Source organism: Pezoporus occidentalis, unplaced genomic scaffold (assembly GCF_034315485.1).
Source record: "Pezoporus occidentalis ecotype Australia unplaced genomic scaffold, CSIRO_AGI_Poc_V1 ctg213, whole genome shotgun sequence".
Lineage (NCBI taxonomy): Eukaryota > Metazoa > Chordata > Aves > Psittaciformes > Psittacidae > Pezoporus > Pezoporus occidentalis.
The window spans coordinates 2133011-2152323 of record NW_026913997.1 but is presented as its reverse complement, the minus strand read 5'-3'; the positions used below and the strand labels follow the sequence as shown (position 1 = coordinate 2152323).

Below are 19313 nucleotides of genomic sequence, written 5' to 3'. Positions count from 1 at the left end.
GGGTTGGTTTGTTTTTTGGTTGGTTGGTTTGGGGTTTGGTTTGGCTGAGGCTTAGGTTGATGGTGGTGTGGTGTGTAACGCAGGCCACATGCGCAGTTTAACAGCTCAGAGACCACCCCCCCCCCCCCGACGCCAGTGCACGGGCTGGGAGGCGGGAGGCAGCCGCTGGGGGCTGCGTGTGAGTTAACTCGCCCCGGAGCGCTCATGGCAGCTGCTGTGGGGTGTCTGCATCTAAAGCAGCGAGAGACCGGGCCCGGACCGTCCGGGAGGCTTCACGTCGCCACGGCAACCCCTGCCGCCCGGCGGCGGCTGCGCGCATCGCTGGCAGCGGAAGTCCCGCCCTCTCTCCGCGCCCGCCGGCGGGCTGTGGCGGCAGAGAAGAAGGTCGCCGATTGGTGGAGGTTCAAAGGTCAGCTAAGGTGCGGAGGCGGTGCTCAGTGCCCGCCCCGCTCGCCCTCAGGGCGGCCGGTGTTTTCGCCCATTGTCTGGCACGTGAACCCGCTTACGCCTCCTGCCGCCTCCGTCAGGGGGTGGCCGGGAGCCTGCGGGGGGGCGGCGGCACGGGGAGCGGGCCGGAGCCCGAGCCCCGGGCGCTCCGGAGGGCAGCGCGGTGAGGTGGGAGGGGGGCGGCTGGGGTGTGTTGGTTCTGACGGGCTTTGCGCCGCGCTACCGTGCTCGGTTGTGGCAGTCCCACCCCCCGGCGGCGGGGCTAGGCGGGCGCCACGTGACTGACCGCCATGAGGCGGCACCCTGGGAAGGGTCGCGTCGCCCTGGAGGTGAAGTTCGTGCCCGACGAGGAGGTGCTGAAACACATTGCTGACGACGCAGGTACGGCGCTGCCCGCTGCTCCTTGGACCCTGCGAGAGGAGTCCGAGCGGCCGCGAAGGGAGCCCTTCTCCAATACGCGGGGAGGGTGAGCGCCTCTGGCGGGCTGCAAGGCAGGGTGAGGCCTTCAGCATCCTCCTCCTCCCACTGCCTTGTCTGCAGTTCATTTCTGTGCCCACTCCGGCACTTGGAAAGGGGCATCTGCGGCAGCATGGCAAGTGTCTTCAGCTGGAGGTGGCGTAGATATTTGCTGTCGGTACTAGCCCCCCAACTCATTACACGTGTGTGTAATGACCTGGGAGAGGGGTTACAAACAGCCTGGCTAACTTCGCAACACCTGAAGTGGTTAGACACAGAATCAAATCGGAATGAGGTTCAAGATAGTTGCTACAGGAGTCTTTTGCTGCAGTTTTGATTACTTTTAAGGTTTTGGACCTCTGGAGATGCTTAAAATTGGTTGTGCAAGGCACAGGGCACCCATATCTTGAGTTTGCTGTTGGTCCTGCTTTGAACAGAAGGTCAGATAGATGGTCTCCAGAGGTCTCAGCCTAAATTCTCACATGAGTGTACTGACAGCCTATAGGCCAGTTCCTCACCACTTTTTCCCCTTTGCAAGGGAAGATGGGGTGACAGATACCATCCCCTTTGCATGCACTTTGATACTTATATGTGTGAGTCCCTGTTATTTCTCTTCCAAACTATGGAAGCTGGTGTGTGTTGAAATGGGCATCTTGTCTGCATGGACTTGTAGGGGTGAGCTTCTGTGATAAAGGAGGGCCTGATGGCTGTAGAGCCAGCTGACCACAAGGGCACAGACCAGCTATTCTTTTACCAGGACATCTTTTCAGTGTTGTGTTTGTTTAGTGATTTGCAAAATAGGAACATGGTCTCTAAATGGGGTAACTGCATGCTATGGCAATAGAAGTAATAAAATATTAAGAGGTTAAAGCTTTTGTTGCAATCCTAGGCATTAAACTGCGGAAGGACAAGGCTCAGCCATCAGTCAGTGTGAAGAGATTTGTGAAGAAGCTTGAGAATATCTCAGATGATGAACCTCAGGAGATCCTAGAAGAGAAGGACTATGTTGCTGCTCTTGGAATATGTGCCCAAGGTATTAGGAGGGCAAACCTAACACAGCTGTGACTTTGGGAGATTCCTGTAGTGTCAGAGTTGCGCAGTATTGATGAAATTGCCTTTGGGGCCTGTCCAGCTCTGTGCTTGTGGTAACAGGTAGAGGAGAGGATAGTGATTCTAGGATTTTGTTGTGCTGTTGATTCATAACACCTGCAATATAAAGAGTCCTTTGAGCCAAATAGTAAAATGTTTCATTCCATCTTCTTGGGTTGGGAATACACCACTGCTTTTTAAATAGCTACAAGTAACATTTGTTTTCACAGATCCAGTAGGAAATGGCTCAAATGTAAGTGGTGGTGAGGTTTATTCCTTCAAGACTCCCAAACGCTCCAGCAGATTGGCAGAGCTGGGTATGTTTTCTTCTTCTTTCATTCTTGCTCTGGCTGTGATTTTTTTTGTGTACTCTGTGATTTGTCTCTCCTGTTTATTCAAAATATATTGAACTACTTTGCACTATTTCAGTAACTTTTATCTGGCTCTGAATCAGTCTTCCTCAGAAACAAAAGCACAGAGCTAAGGCAAAGCAATGGTCTGGTGAGGAAAACAGAAGGAAAAGTAGAAGCTTCTTAATGCCATCAGAATGGCATTTACATGCAGACTAAGGATGGCAGACATTTTATTTGTTTAACTTAGAGGGATATGAGAGTAACTCATCATGTAGCAAAGAGTCAAAAAAAATGGAGTATTAGTTTTGTGTGTCAGGGGATTTCTCCTACTCAGTGTCTGAGTGTGCTTGCTAGGCAAACTGTGGACTCAGGAGAAGCAAGTAGAAAGTGGCAATACAGAAAGGGTGAGCTGTTCTGTTTCAAAGAATATGCCTAAGCCCTGCTGCCGGTATGTTTCTTCTCACTTGAAGAGTCTGTGTGCCCAACACCATCTGAACTTCATTAGTGTTTGGCTGTCACAGCTACTGATAGACCCCATGGAGGGTGATCCAAGGAAGAGGGGTCATCCATCCGTATCAGTGTGTAGAAAGTGGTGTCCGTAACTCCTTACTTCTCCTCTTGCCTTCTGCTGTGTCTTGGGAAGTTGTGTGTTTCTTACACCTCCTGCAGCAGGGTAGGTTTCACCGGTGCTCCCTCTTGGTGCCATGACTCAGTTTGGAAACTGAGACAAGTCGTACAATGGAAAGCTAGTTTTTTTGAGAGACTGGTAGCAGGATATGGGGGCCTTCCATTTCCAGATCAGTGATTCAAGTTCTGCTTTTGCCATTAAGTAGTAAAAAGAGGCTGGTAGAATACAAGAACCCACATCCTAGGGAACTGATGTGTTTGCTATACCTGATGCTTTACTAAGTCCAGTTCAGCAGTTCTAAAGGACTTAGTGAGCTTGACCTCATTGTTCTGATTCAAAGACTTGTGGTCTCCCAGGGAGTTAAGTGTACTTTGCCATTGCTGCAGCTATACTTTTAAAATTAATTAACTGAGGAGTTCAGTCTTTGAAAAACCTTTGTCAAGGATTACGTGCACCATTAAGGTTAGGAAAAAAAAAAAAGATGGAAGTATCTGGTGCACTTCCTGACATAGCTAAGAAATTAATACTTAGAGAGTGTTTCAGGTATATGGCTGGCCTGTATTCATGGCTGACTATCCAGAGCTGGGAGTTTTGTACCTGATATGAAACTTCTTCCCCTATTTCCTACAGCCTCTGAATTAGCCCAGACACCGGGACAGAGTGTTGCACCTGATCACTCCAAGTGCCCTGATAAGACAGCCAAAGCCCCTCAAAACACCCGTAAGTTCTGTGATGCTTTGCGGAACTGAAGCTGAGTAGATGGGGGTTATGTTTCTGTTTGGGTAGTAGAGTGGATGCTTGAGCGCCAGCTTCTGTCATGCTTGAGTATTCTACTCAGCTCACCATAGTAGACTGAACTGTTTAGTATGCATGGCCTTGGGCTCACCTGCGTGTCAGATCTTTTATTCTATCTTGGTGGTGTTGAGAAAACAGGAACTCTTCTGTTGCTGTGACACTTAATGATTTCCTCTGTGTTCAACAGAAATGCTTGCAGTTAAGAGAGTTATGAGCTGGACTGAGGTGTTGAGCACAAAAATGGTAGGATTGTGTGGGTGTTCATGTGTAAATTCATGTTTTATTATATAGTATTCAAGCACCCAATGCTGCAGGGAGAAATACAGGTAGGAAAAGTCAGTGCAGGTCAGCTGGCAAGAGCGTATTACTTTGTGCTCAGAAATTGAGTCTGATGTGCTCAGGGAAAGGACATTAGCTCATTTTTCAGCCTCTTCCCTCCTACTGATGGCTTCCCAAAGTTGTGACCAGAATTAAAAGCTGCCTTTTGTGGTAATAACATTGACTGTCTTTGTTCTGTCTTTGCCTACCTGTGAGGAACTAGAAGCTTCCCTCACGGGATTCACCACCCATGAAGCTGATATTCTGGCACAGTGTATCTTTGAATAGTGAATGTCTGTTTTTCTAATGGACCATTTTGTGCCACTGTTGAAAATACCCAGTATTCTGAACAATGCTGTTTCTTCCTTTGCAGAACGCTCAAGCAGAGTGCAGCAGAGGGTGAGTTATGACTCTGCCTTTCTTGGGGGATTTTTGTTTTATTTTGGCTTTTTGTGTTGTGTTGGTTTGGTTTTTGGTTGTTTGGGTTGATTTGTTTGTTTTGGGAGTTTTTTGGGGTTGTGGTTTTTGTTTTTATATATTTTACAACTTGAACTGGCCAATTACTAAAGTTCTGGAAAGGAAGGACAGTACAAATGTCTCTCCTAATCCATCTGGGCAGGAGAAATCAAGTGAGAACCAGAGCTACCGTTATTCAGGATTATGGGATTTAGAGTCAGTGGGCGAATAGTGGGTTTGATTAGCATGGGTGGAGACAACTTCCTTGCACCACACAAATGAGGATGTTAGACAACCACTTAAACTCTTAGCTTTCCAATTTTTCATCAAACAAAGAAACAGCCTTAATTATAAGAAATAGCATTAGAACAGGAATTCAGGAACTGTGGTGTTGCTGAGTTTCTTTAGCATTGTTTTATAAAAAATAAGTTGTGATAATGAGGGGAGATGTAAGTTGATGTTGTCTTTTGTGATGCTACAGAGAGATACAGTCCAGAATTGCCAGTTGTGGTGGTTATGAGGAGGGTGCTGTGAAACACTTGGCTTTCTAAAATGGTATAGCATCATACTAGAAATGTGTGCACAGCTTTTCTGGTATAAAGTTCCAGGATGAGATAGGCCTGTAAGAGATGCTGTTTTGGTATGGCATTCATTCCTTGATGATTCGATATCTACCTTGATAAGTTTAACAAAAATGTTTCCTAAGTATTGCAGACTTGATCTGGTGCCTGAGTTAGACATATGCTTTAAACTTATGTAAGGAAGATGTGCCACTACAACTTGATGAACCCAGGCAGTTTGGGTTCCCTTTGCTGTGCTTCTGGGCTTAGTATTCTAAGTGGTCTTCTGTCATTCTCGTAGTTGTTTTCATAGTGGACTTCCCAATGACTTTGAGTAGACAGTGTGAAGTGGAAGATGACTGATCTGGGGAGCCAAAGCATTGCCAGTTTGTCATTGCTTTGGTTTGACTCTTCCTGAGGAGCCAAGGTTGGCATCTTGGTTGGAGATTTCATGGTTTTCTACCCTCCATCTCAGGACATCAGTTGAAAGAATTAAGCCGTTTTTTGGAACCTGATCCTGCCCCTCCTCTAACTCTGAATGGCAAAAACAAAAGAACTCTCCATACTTACTGCCCAGTTTATTGTGGACTGAAATAGCTTGGAAATATAGCCAGCTTCTACTCCTTGCTTGGCAGAGGGCTGTTTTGAGGAGGTATATGTTTCTTCTTCTAATGAATGTTTTTTCTTTGCTGTTACAGAATAAAAAGAAAGAATTTGTGTCTACCACGCCTTACAGACTTAGGAAGAGGCTGACAGGTAAAGAGCAACCTTTGCAGTCAGTCCCATAGCCGGTGAGGCACTGTGTTCATAAGATAGTGTTTCTCCTGTGGTAAAAATCTGATTCATCCTGCAGAGAGTGTAGAAATGTCCTTAAGGAAATCTCTGTAGACCTTTTCCCTACCACAGATTGCTGCTTAGGTAACGGGTGGGAGGATTAGAAGCACCAAATCACTGAACTTCAGTAACATGATCAAAAGAGACAAAATTCTCAGTAACTAACCTGTGCTGATACTTGCCCAATTGGTTGGTTAATGCAGTTGTCTGGTAATTGCTTGAACCAAGTTATAAAACTTTTTTATGATGGCTGGAACATTCATGGTAAAGTATTTTGCATATGTGGTTGGTTATATATGCTCAGAATGAATGTAGATAAGAGTTTAGTGTGGGGTGTTTCTAGTTCTTTTGTGTTGAGAGACCGAGACTGAGCCAGATTCTGCCTGTGCTCTTCAATCAACACTGCTAACAGAGCTCTTTTACAAAACCTTTTTTGCACTCAGCTTGCATGGTTGGCATTTGGGAAAACTGACATGAGATGCTAAGAGAAACAGGGACTTCCACTGTCCATTTTTAGTAACTTTTTATGGTAGGATTATGTTTCTTAATGGGTATCAAGGAGCAAAGTTTACTAAACAATAAATTGTAAGCCTAGAACTGGGAAAGAAATGACTGTGTATGTTTGCAGTCTTCTTAAGCATTTATTTTAATTTTCTGTGAAATATATTTAAGCATCATATGCTTGAAAAACATCTAGAGAATGTGTGTGAATGAGAAAGATGGTGCAAAATGTGTTCTGTCTAAGAAGTCGTTGCTAGCTTTTAACTGTAAATTTATGCTCTAGCTCCAGTTCCCTATTTAGAAAGTGAGAGTGAATATTCTTCTTCCTGCTCAGAGGAGGAGGATGAAGAAGACCAAAAAGAAGACAGCACTGTTTCATCAGGTCAAAAGACCCCAGAAAAAATGAAGGCAGCATCTACGCCTCCTCCCAGCAACACCCTAGCCAAAAAAAATAAGGAGAACAAGATGGTAAGTATACAGAAAATACACCCCTAAGCCAGCAAACATGAAGGAATGTTTAGTGACATTAAGATGTGGGTGACCACACCTAACTAGGGAGGAACTGCTAGATTCATTTCAAATGTAACCAGCTGGACTGGCTTTTGCTGTACTTCTGAGCAATGCCTGTTGGACAGGCATCATGAGAGCCTGTGGGCTAGTCTGGTCTCTATCCTTAATAGCTCCAGAAGGAGAAGTTCTAAGATGTCCACAAAGCAGGAGACCCTGTACTGAGAAATGATGAAGAAGGTGACTCCTATAGCACCAAAAGAAACACATACTGCTTTCTGGCTTAGTGTTATGTTCTCTCAGAATCTCCTCTGTGTCTTCAGAAAGAACCACCTGACTGTTGGCTTTGGCAGAATGCCACTGTAGAAACCATTTTTGCAAATATCTGCTGGCTTTCTATTCATCCTTGCTCGATGTCTCATATTGGCCATCTTCAAACGTGTTTGTGGGTGCAAAGGGAGAGGGGTAACTTGATAGCAGAAGGAGTGTGGCTGATCTTGCCATCCCTTTTTAGAGCAACCTGGTGGAGGAATACTTTGAAGCTCACAGTAGTTCCAAAGTGCTCACTTCAGACCGAACGCTGCAGAAGTTGCGGAGAAGAAAATTGAGTCAGGTACACTTTATAATGAATCTCACAACTCTTGGAGCTTTTGCTTTCTTTGAATATTTCCCTCATCCAAATTTCCTAATATTGCTGTTTTCACTTTATTTCTGCTGATTACATTGTTGGTGGTAACACTGATTTAGGTAGCATTTTAAACATTATTTCTTCTCTGCTGCTCTGAGCAGGGACGGGGCCCAGTTGTTTCAACCTGAGACACTATTGAAATGCACTTGCAAAGTGAGCAGATAGTTGAAAGCTGCAGTTACTGGCTGGGCTTATACCACGACACCAGAGCAAGTTAAAATTTGTTTTTGAGGAGGAGAAGAGGGAGAAGCAGAGTGGCAGAGGCCTGCACTAAAAATTGTCACCATTAACAAAAGCATTTTTGTTAGTGAAGTGCTTAGGGAAATTACAAGCTGTATTGACTGTTGACGTGTAGAGGAAACGGAGAGAGCGCTTTTTATCTGAGCATTATTGAGTCAAGCCACATGCAGGACTAGGAGAGCTCTAAATGTCACCTAGTTTGTGAAATGCATTCTGTCTCCTTCCAATTTCTAGGAGACAGGAATGGTCTAATTGTGGTAATTGAATTACTGTATTATTTTTCATATGCAGCTTTTACAAGACAGTTCAAAGTAAGCAGCTGTACCCTACAGAGATAGGTACACAAGAACAGGTGCCAGGGAAGTACGTAAAATACTTGGAGCTCTTGTGTCTGACTGCTTTTTGCATCCATCTGTGTTTTAAAAGGTGGCATATATGCAGGTTGCCTGACGTCTGTTGTCTGGAACTGCTATCCAGAGAAACATCTGGATTCTTTTGTAACAGCCTTGGAAGGAAATCAAGTATTAAATCTGCTGTCTCTGAAGAAATTGAAAGCTTTGCAGTTCTGTCAGTGCTATATGTTTGTCTGATACATTGCAGCTGTCTTTGTGTTCTTTCCAGAGTAAACTATCTTCTACTGAAAGGGAGTGGAAAGCAAAACTGTTAAAATTGAAGAGGAAGGGAGGCCAGTGTAGATTTAATGTCATTTGTCATGCTACTATGCTGTTGAAACATCAACATCCCAGCATACCTTTAAAGCTGAATTAATCCTTTGATTCTTTATGTTTTTGAAATAATACTTTTTCTACGATTGGCTGTCAGTTGCAAATGATTTCTTTTCTTTCTTTATTTTTTAAGATGACGTTTGTGAGCATTCTCTTGTAGGGACAAACACCTGAACCATTGCTAAGCATGTTGATTGGAGCCCTTGCTCCTGTGAGCAGGGTTGTGATGTTGGTATCTTCCTGGTACAGCACTTGGTTCTGTGTAAGCTCTGAGTATTGTCCAGTAGTGGTTTTCCCATTCTCAGTAGGAAGAGCTAAAACACAGTTTGATACCAGTTCTAGTCCTAGCCTGGCTGCTGTTTCCCATTAAACAACTTTGTTATCTGCTTTGTTTCTCCAGTAGCAAAACTGTGCTTAGAGGGGTCTTCATGGGTGGAAAAAAAAATCCCAAACCAACACGGATTGAGTGCACTGTCAATGAACAATATTCTGCTTCCTAGCTAGAGAGCATAGTAGATGGGTATTTGTAAGGAGCCCAGGTTCATGTCTTGTGTTTTCTCCACTTTAACTGACTGTCATCTTACCTCTTTCTTAACACAGCAAACACTGCATGACCTTTTGAAGAAAGCTCCCCTTGCCTATGCTGCTGAAATCGAAGAGCTAAACCAGCTACATGAATCCCTGTTTTCCAAGTGGATGCTGCAATTACAGTAAGTATCCAATGAGAATCACTGAAGAAGCCTCATAAAAAGGCACTACCAGTAAACTTACACTCATGTCAGCAGCATTCTGTGGATGAGTTGTGGTGCAACTCTTTCTTTGATTGATTGCTTGAAATTAAAATTAGGTGACATCGATTTAGTAGAGTGTTTCCTATAAACCAAATCATATCTGACTAACTCCTCATGTCTGAAGTGACGTGAGGTTGCTTTCTGTCTGGCTGGTTGGCCTGTGCCTCTGTAAACCAAGATAAGAGGGTGTTCACAAACAGGGAACATGAATAAAGAGTAAATGGGGAACATGACTGATGCAACTAGTGTCCTTTGTAAACAGTTTTGCTTACAGCAGTGTCATCAGTTTCTTCAGTGTGTGGCTGTCCCCAGTGGTGTAGCAGTTACCTTTGAATGCCTACAATACCTAAGGATCTAGGCATGAAGAAACCTTAGCAGTATAATTTTTATCTGGCTTTGTGTGTATCTTTGTGGGAAGGAGAAAAGACCAAGCATCCAGGAAAGTGAATGGGAACTGTAGAGATCTGTAAGATGCTGAAGCACCTTTGAGAAGGCAGGCCACCAACTCTGAAGTTCTGAGTCACGAGCAGATGTTGGTGAGGAGAGAAAGCCTCTTCAAAGCTTTGCAGGAGAGTGGATGGAACATAAAGAAATTTGTGGTCCATGGGGAGTAACAAAGCATATGAAAAGCAAATTAGCTTTGAAAGTTGGAGAGTTGCAAGAGGAGGAGTTCTCTGGCTTGGTGATCTGGACAAATGGTTAGAGATGTATGTGGCAGGGCAGAAGGAACAAATCCATAGATGATACTGAAGTCAGTAACAGTTGTTGAACACATTACCTTTGCCCAGTGGTGTTTGAGTGACCTGATACACTTCTTTCTGGTCCTGATACTCTTCTTTCTGATTTATGACAGATTGATATTATTGAGATGATAGATTTCCTGCTTCTCAAAAATAAACAAAGCTTTGTGATTCCCTAGCATGTTCTCTTTATGCTTACCTGCCTTTTTCTCTGTGGAACAATTACGATCAGAAAGAGATACGAGAACTGTTTAATTTTGCTTTGAAATTGTGCTTGTGGATGAGAGTAGAAAACCCCTGTGAAGACTTGCTTATCTTCTAGTAATTTCTGTGACTCATGGTAAGCATTGAATATAATCACTGGGGAGGGGTGAATGAAGGCAAGCCTGGAGCTGTGTCCTGGTTTCTGCTGGAGGAAAGATAATTTTCTTTCTAGTAGCTGGTGCAGTGCTGTGTTTTAATTTTAATATGAGAATAATGCTGATTAACGTAACGCCAGTGTTTTACCTGTTGCTAAGTAGTGCTTACCCTGCTCAAGGACTTTTGAGTCTCTCATGCTCTGCCAGTGAGCAAACTGGCCAAAAGGATATTCCATACCGTAGAATGTCATGCTCAATATATAAGCTGGGGAGAGTTGGCCAGGGAGGGCCATTTGCTCCTCGGGGACTGGCTAGGCATTGGTTGGTGGGTGGTGAGCAATTGTATTGTGCATCACTTGGGGTTTACTTGTTTTATTCTCCTCTCTCTTGATTTTTTTATTGTTATTATTATATTTTACTTTATTTCAATTATTAAACTGTTCTTACCTCAGCCCATGGGGTGTTAACTTTTTCTCCAGTTCTCCTCCCCATCCCATGGCAGGGGATGTGAGTGAATGGCTGCTTCATACTCATTTGCTAGCTGAGGTTAAACCATGACAAGTTGATGAAATACGAAATTTTGAGAGGCAAGACTGCAGTGGATTATTTTGCTTAATGAATGTATGAACCTAAAGAGGGACTTGTACTTTTTTGATTCAGTGTATTTGCTCACATTTCTTCAGCTTGGGTTTCAATATTGTGCTTTATGGACTGGGCTCCAAGCGTGATTTGTTAGAGAAGTTTCGTACCTCCCTGCTCCAGGATTCTGTTCACCTTGTGGTTAATGGATACTTTCCCAGCATCACTGTGAGATCTGTAAGTGTGTGAAAAGTGTATGGGTTTATCTGATCATCCTGTGTTACAAATACCTCTGTACTCCTCCAATGTAAAATGTTAAGGAAACCTGCTGCATCCTGTAACAGCAGACTCTTGCATAAAGAACAGTTCCTATCTCTCTTTTGAGAGTTTAAAGAAATCGTTCCATGCATTTTCCAAGGAACTGCATTAACTCCCATCATTAATAGATGGGACTAACAAGATACTCATTAATAAATATTTATTAGTCTAAAGCCTTACTTTATGTCACTGTTTTGAAAATGGGTAGAAATTTTTGGTATATATTGACTGACTGGGGGATTTGATGGCAAAAATCCAGTTACCTCCCTCCATGACAGTCAGGGGCTCAGTTTCAGATTTTCTGCACGAGGTCCTTCGGTGCCAGAGCCCTTCAGAACGGACTGTTGTTTTCTCTTTCAGATTCTCAACTCCATCACAGAGGAGGTACTGGACCATACAGGGACATTCCGCAGCCCCCTTGACCAACTTGACTTCATCATTGAAAGGTTTAAAGAAGGTAAAACAACTAACCTTATACGTAAAAATGTTAGAGTCCACTTACTGTTAGGAGGACCTGGATATATTCAGGAAGAATATTTTTCATGCGTGCAGTCAGTTTCCTATAGCTAGTATACATTTTTGCTTGTAATTTCTGCCACGTACATGAAAACACATATGCACCAGGAATATGTGTACATGATCCCAAGCATTACCTTATCCAGCATTTCACACATTAAGTTCTCTAGAAAGGGAAGGAGAAAGGCACAAGTATTCCAACAAGACAGAGGCTCCTCAACCCTATGGAGGAGCCATAAATGATAATAAACTGAAATTATCACCTCCCTTGCATTTAGCATAGTGCATTTGTGCCTTATTTACATAATGCTTCTGTAGCCATGTGTTTGCTGGTGGAAGACAGGATAGGTAAACTCCAGCTACATGAGGAAAGGTGGTTCGTAGTGGCTGCTTGAGGACCTGATACATATCTTGCTGAAATCAACAGAACAAAGAACTTGCAATTTGCAGTGACTGTTGCAGGCCGATATCAAGTCCTTTGAGCTCCTCTGGAAAAACATGACCTGAGGGTCTTCCCATAGATTTCAGTATAGGCTGGATTAAGGCTTTAATGTGCATGGTTTATTCATTTAAATTTAATGTATGCAAATACTGGCATTAAGATGAAATAAAGGTCAGAAGTGTTGAACAAACATTGAGTTCAAAAGCCAGATGAAACTGGTATTGCCACGCAGAATGCTTGCTGAATTGTTTTTGAATGTCTGTTTCACTGCTTATGCATACATACAGAAATTGCTAGGGGATCTGAATTGTGCATGTTGTGGGTGTTTTAAGTATTTACATTCTGATTTCCATCATTACCTTATGAGCATTTCAGGTGGGACTAAGTGAAAAAGACTGGTTGATGGTGGTACCCACCTGAATCTACGTAAATCAGTCTTGTGTAGTACAGTATAGCTGATCTGACTGGGAGTCTGAGGAACTTTCAGCTTCCATTGGCAGCTGAGTTATGTATTCATTTGCATAAAAGCTGGCTACTGTTCCAGAATTGTTTCTGGACTCAGAAAACAGCTGTTCCCAGGGATAAGTACCACAGCAACAAGCAAGCTGGAAATTTTAACTTCTACCATTTGCATTATCTAAGCTAAGTCTTTGTAACTTCCTTTGAGGACTTAGGGGGCAAGATTTCCAATGAAGTTTATATGCTTTGGATCCAAGCCTGAATAGAAAATGCATTTGCATTGTGTAAGGAGGATCGTAAAGGTCCCAGTCGTGTAACTCAAAAGGAGTTGAACAAACTCTGCTTAGACTTCCGTCCAAAAATACATTTGAATGACCTTGAATTGCAGGACTAAAAGTCATAGCTAAAAGGACAATTTCTGGTAAAAGCCACAAGCAAGTGGAAAGTGGATTTTGCAGTTTAAGCTTAAAGAGAAGAGCTTAAACTGAAAAAAGAAAGGTAGGTGTGATAAAAACTGTGATACACTGAACTGAGGAATTTTAAGTGCTCAGAAACATCAAGTGTGGGATAGAGATCAAAGCAAGCTGTACAAGGAAAGTGATTTAATATTGGAGTGATGAATATGGAGCCTGATGGAATAGACTTATCCTAGGCTGCACTGCAAATAGGAAATCACTTAGTGTGCAATTTCTTTTATTGGTTCTCTGCTGGTTTTTCTGATCTTGCAGATTCATCTTTAGAGCTCTATGTCCTCATTCATAACCTGGACAGCCAGATGTTGAGAGGAGAAAGAAGTCAGCAGATCCTTGCACAGTTATCCTCTCTGCCTAGCATTTACCTCATTGCCTCTGTTGATCACATCAATGCTCCTCTCAGTAAGTCCCCTTGGGCCTGACGTAGCGAAGAGAGAAGAATCTGTGTTTGTGCAGCTGCCAAGCCTGTTTCATAAGCTCATGTATTACTGTTGATGTGTAAAATGATCTCATGATGTATGTTTGTGTGGTGGTAGCAGCTAGAAGACCCAATTGGAACTGTGGCTGTATTGAATCAAAACTATAGAAAGATACTAAGAATTACCAGTCACTGTTCATAATATACAAACAGACTTCAAGCTTCTGGTACCCTCTGATTTAGGGACTTACTGAAATGGAGATGAGATGTTATGTCTGTCATTTCATCTGAACAATTTTGTTTGTCAGCCAGAAACTCTCTGCACACTGCTGACTCTGGAAGGATTGACAGTACATCATAGCATGTATGAATGTATGTACATAGAATGTATGATGATAAAATGTATAGTACAGTCATAATTCTAAATTCTAACAAAACAGACTGGTTTGGGTTGAAAAGGACCTTGAAGATCATCCAGTTCCAAGCCCCCTGCCATAGGCAGGGACACCTTCCACTAGACCAGGTCACTTAAAGCCCTGTCCAGCCTGGCCTTGAACACTGCCAGGGATGGGGCAGCCATAGCTTCTCTGTGCATCCTGTGCCAGCGCCTCAGCACCCTCACAGTAAAGTATTTCCTAATACCTAGTCTAAATCTCCCCTCTGTCAGTTTAAAGCCATTACCCCATGTACTGCCACTACATGCCCTTGTAAAAAGTCCCTCTCCAGGTTTCTTGTAGGCCCCTTTTACATACTGCAAGGCTGCTATAAGGTGTCCTTGGAGCCCAACTCTCTCAGCCTGTCTTCATAGGAGAGGTGCTCCAGCCCTTTGATCATCTTGAAGCTGGTATGAAAAAGGGATGTATACAGATGTTTGGTTGCAGAGAATTTTTCTTGCATGAACTGCTAGTATCTGGGTGTATGTACAGTGAATTTCAGAAGGATACATTGTTTTCTTAATCCTACAGTAGAACTTGCTTATTTAACATCTTAGAAAAGCTAAATCTCTGAATTCAGTCTGCTCTTTTTTTTTTCTGTCTAGTGTGGGATCAGGCAAAACTAAGCCTCTACAACTGGCTTTGGTATGAGACAACAACATTTAGTCCATATGTGGAAGAAACATCTTATGAGAACTCTCTTTTAGTACAGCAATCTGGATCTTTGGCTTTGAGCTCCCTAACACATGTCCTGCGCAGTCTCACTCTCAATGCCAGGTAAGACACTGTTACACTTCAGGGTAGCACTTGCTGAGGATCCAGTCCTTGCTAGGTTACGCTGATCTGTAATTGCCAGGAGGCAGTCCCTGTTTTCTGACAGCAGTGTTCAAGATGAAGATGGTAGGACTGAGTTCTAATTGATTGGTTATTTTAAATGAACAGTGTTTGGATAGCAAATAGTGTCAGGATCCATAACCAGGACTTTGTACTTGAGGGAAAAACAATTTAGTATTTTCTGATGGGGGTGGGGGACAGTTGTGCTTGTTGATTTTGTTTGGGTTTGGTTTTTGGGTTCAGTTTTTTTTCCTTTTGATTTTCCCCTTCTTTCTCTTAGGGGGATATTCAGATTGCTTGCTCAGTACCAGCTGGAGAACAAAGACAACCCATCTTATCCAGGTATGTACTCACCTTTTCTTATCTGTTTGGATGTTGCCATTGTCAGCTCAGTCATAGCAGCACTGGCTTTTGATATGCATTGTATGTCACCAACAACAGAAACGCTGTAACTGCTGGCTCAGTGAGACATAGTGGCATAGACTCTTTCTAGTCGTCCTGTGTCTGAATGACAGGAAATCAGTAGACTGGCTGGTTCTGGAGGACCTCCTCTTACTGGTGTCTGCTTTGATGTTTAGACATGAACGAGACAATTCATGGGGGACTGTGAAGTTAAAGCATTAAAATAAAGGAAGAATATGAATTTGCGTAACTAGCACATAAAAGACCAGGGAAAGGCAGGAGATTCTGTTCAGGTGCTGCTATATGAGTTCTCATGTGTCCCTGCTTTCTAGGTACATGTGGAATATTCTGTCACTGTCTCTAAGAGGTGCTGCAGGGGATATGAATAACATGTTAATAGTAAAGAAAGTTGGAAGTTAGATAGAAGAGTTGGAAATTAAGAGAGATTAACCTTGTTGGGAAGTGCATTTAAAGTGCTACTAAAATGCCATTAGGCAAACGGGGTGACTGAAATGTTAATTCATCTGTTTTCCATTGATTACTAAAATATTAGGTTGGCTGTGTACTTGAAAGAAGTGATGTTACTGTAGCCAGTGCAGTCTAAGCCAACGGAAGATTTGTAGGAGGAAACTATATATTGTTACACAAAAAAATCTGTGAATCTTACCACTTCAGTTTCTTGTTCTTGCCTTTTTATATCTCCAGGACTGTCTTTCCAAGACTTCTATCAGCAGTGTCGGGAGGCTTTCCTTGTGAACAGTGACCTGACACTCAGGGCACAGCTGACAGAATTCAGGGACCACAAGCTCATCCGGACCAAGCGGGTGAGTTGGGGGAAAAAAGATAATTCTGGATATTCTGTCACCTTAAACAAAAAGAAAAGGTGCTTACTTGCTACCAAGTATCCCTAAGGCACCACTCTGCAGCTTGCAGTGAGGCTGTGCTGTTTGAAGCATCTAGTAACCAATAAAGGGCTGACATTCTGTAATGCCGCTCTTTCCATGTCTCCAGTTCGTCAACATCCTTTACATGGATAGGGAGCTGTAAAAATACAGCATGCTTTGGTTACTCAGCAACCTACAGGTTTCTTCTTGAAAACCTTGAGAAGTAATAGACTCTGGAGCCTGATAATCTGCTTCCAATAGTTAACCTGTATTTGCATGAGAGAAGAATGCAAGCTAGTCCTAATAATGAGGCAGTATAGTAGTTCTAGACGTGGGGACACAGTGTTGAGGAGCTGTGTAGTGTCAGACTAGCATAGCCCACCAGAAGATTTCTTATATACTGACTTTTGTCAGTATTTGCTCATTTCCAATGTTGCTCGAGTGAAGTATTCCTGGTTTTTAGCAATGTCGTCCTCCTGAGTGCTGGCCAGCTCTCACCCAGACTGCAAATAAGCATTGGCACTGCAGTGCTGTCCAGTGGCTTGCATTGCGTTGTGCACTGGTGTTAACAGAATGTATATGTCTATTCTCAGGGAGCTGATGGTGTGGAATACTTACTTATTCCTGTAGATGACAGTACCTTGACTGACTTCTTGGAGAAAGAGGATGAAGATGTGTAATGTCTCTCTGTTCTCAAAGCATCTATGGCAATTGCTCTCGAGGGCTGCTGGAGAGGGGCCTATGCTCAGATCTCTCTCCCTCCAACCCCAAGGCTGCTGGGCTACTTACTGAAATGTAATAATTGTAATGAATGATGCTCATTGTTATACTACTTCAGGTAGTTTGAAATGTTGACTTTTGTAAGCAAGGCATCTCTTGCTCTGTAGTTAGATTTGTCTGGGTTGTCTCTTAGTTCAGATGATGCCTTCTTCATGTCTATGCAGCCACCCTTACAGCCAGAAAAACAAACTTGGTAAGATTGTGCCTTCTGCTCTTACCTCACCAGCCATGAGGATTTGATTGGAGCAGTTTACTTGGGAAGTGCAAATCTCTAGAAGGTCAGAGCTTTAGTTTGTAGCAGTGGTGCAACTTTTCTCAGCTGAGTGCTTTCCAGTACTCCTTTACCAGTTGGACAAGACTAGCTTCCAGTGTATGAAGAAGCCAAGATTTATAATGCTAAGAGATCCTGCCTTGATTGCATGAGAGACTAGTGGGATTGGGACACACTGTGAGTAACTTACTGAATTCTGGCAACAGAACTGAAGGACTTGCCCCAAACCCAAGATAGTCAAAACTGTCATGGACTTGAGTCGTTGCCTCTTGGGGAGGGTGAGAGGATCCAGCTTCTTTCGTCTGCTTTCCAAGTTTAAATCCAGGAATAGGAAGAGGCTATGAAGTTTTTCTGTTGATTTTTTTTAAAAAGCTTGATTGTATATATATATTTTTTTTTATATCAGGAGAGTCTTCTGATCCTGGAGGAGGCCTTAAGTGCCACTTATAAACTCCCTTTTTTTAAGCCCTCAGAGGCTGGGAGACTGCTGAAGTTTGACAGCTTTCCTTCGCTTTTTTTCTCAGGTATGTGGGAGTAAGCCCTATAGTTCCATCAGCTGAAGTCTGCCAGCCAGACTTCAGGGACTTTGTATGTCTCATATTTGGTAGCTGTGTTACAGCTCAGTGTTGTAATAGTTCAATCAAATAAAGTACTTTTACTAATTTTCCTTAGCTTGTCTTGTCTTCCACAATCTTTTTATGTTATAGGAAGACAGCAATACTTGTAGCAGTTGTGTGAAAGCCTTATTTGCATTATTATGTCAAATATCTCTTCCAATCCTTATGCAGAATTCAAGCCAATCAGTAAAAATTTTTGGTTTTTATAAGGTATCAAAATTAGAAGTAATTTAATTACCTTTTAAAACCAGTATATAGCTTTTGAAAAGAACCAAAACCTGTGTTCTATGATTCTATCATATGGAGTAACATTGTTATCTGGTCTACCCCTCACCGACAGAAGCAACAGGTTTTACAGCCTGACTTTTGTGTGTATTGAAAACAGGGTATCTCCTTATCCGACTGAAAATTTGATTCTTCAAACATATGACCTAATTAGCTTTGTTGGAGAGTCTGATGGCGAAAACTGGCACATGCCAGCAGTACTATCTGGCTTCCTCCCCCAGAGCATTTTCCAATGGATGTTCTCTTCTGGTCCCACTTGCATTTGCATTTTACAGGCTGCAATTCCAAAACTTTGCAAAATGCATCAGATCCTGCCTGTCACTACTTACGCCACCATCAGAATCGCTACAACTGGGATCAAAACACGTCTTACCTGATGTCTGAGACTAAATGTACAGTTCAAGAACAAGAACTCTGCCACTCGAAGAGATGTGTTCTTGGGGAGGGGGGACAGGGACACAACGGGGGAAACCATGCAGTCCTTTGACTCCACAGTTCCTGTGAAACTCAATGAGTACATATGGAAGATGCCACCTGATGTGTTTGCAGATAGCGATACTGTGGTGCATTTTCAGTGCAATTATGTCTGGTTTTCTAGATGTGAAATTTACTTTAATGAAACACTAAATCATCCTGAATTCAGAGTTCCCTGCTAGCAGTTTTGGTAGACTACCAGGTGTCCATGCAGCTCTCCTTTTGGCCTGTAAGAGATACCACACATCTGCTAAGAGAAGATGGAATTTCAGTTGGTTTTTTTTTTTTGGCTGCTGCTGATTCCATGTCACAAGCATGCAAGCTAAAGAAAATTACTGTGAATTAATTCCTGTGGGCTTTGTGTTCCAAAGTATTTTATCCTGATTTCATCATGTTTCTGGGCAATTACCCCATCTATGTATTAATTTTTGGTCTCAAATTTTGTGTATGTATTAAGGTAATAGCATTTGAATGTCCTCTGTAACAATACAGAACTGTTGGATTTGGAGGGATCATTTCTACAGTCCTTTACTTGGGAAAGAAAAAATTTCTTTCTACTTCCTCAACTTAGTGAGAGGTTTGCCTACTATTGATAAGAATAATGGCCTTTATATAGCCTCAGTAGCTTCAGATCATACTG

The 19313-nt window shown here is 42.8% G+C and overlaps 1 protein-coding gene across 3 annotated transcripts in view; it reads left to right on the top strand.

The window, feature by feature from the left end:
* LOC134164213 (hyccin 2) overlaps positions 1 to 18680 on the top strand; it is a 72324-nt gene extending 53644 nt beyond the window's left edge. The window contains exons 1-17 of one of the 3 annotated variants that reach the window (XR_009965050.1): positions 736 to 828; positions 1793 to 1936; positions 2223 to 2309; positions 3604 to 3693; positions 4460 to 4485; positions 5801 to 5858; positions 6721 to 6905; positions 7459 to 7557; positions 9198 to 9307; positions 11171 to 11303; positions 11745 to 11841; positions 13530 to 13676; positions 14732 to 14903; positions 15241 to 15302; positions 16068 to 16186; positions 16840 to 17041; positions 17704 to 18680. Coding sequence is in view for 2 of the 3 variants with exons in the window: in XM_062619745.1 (XP_062475729.1) it covers positions 738 to 828; positions 1793 to 1936; positions 2223 to 2309; positions 3604 to 3693; positions 4460 to 4485; positions 5801 to 5858; positions 6721 to 6905; positions 7459 to 7557; positions 9198 to 9307; positions 11171 to 11303; positions 11745 to 11841; positions 13530 to 13676; positions 14732 to 14903; positions 15241 to 15302; positions 16068 to 16186; positions 16840 to 16926 (1707 nt within the window). In the remaining variant the exon portion in view is untranslated. Of the gene's footprint in view, positions 1 to 735; positions 829 to 1792; positions 1937 to 2222; positions 2310 to 3603; positions 3694 to 4459; positions 4486 to 5800; positions 5859 to 6720; positions 6906 to 7458; positions 7558 to 9197; positions 9308 to 11170; positions 11304 to 11744; positions 11842 to 13529; positions 13677 to 14731; positions 14904 to 15240; positions 15303 to 16067; positions 16187 to 16839 lie in introns of those variants that run through there. The other 2 variants (XM_062619745.1, XM_062619747.1) reach the window with 2 other exon arrangements.
* The last annotated feature ends 633 nt before the right edge of the window (positions 18681 to 19313 follow it).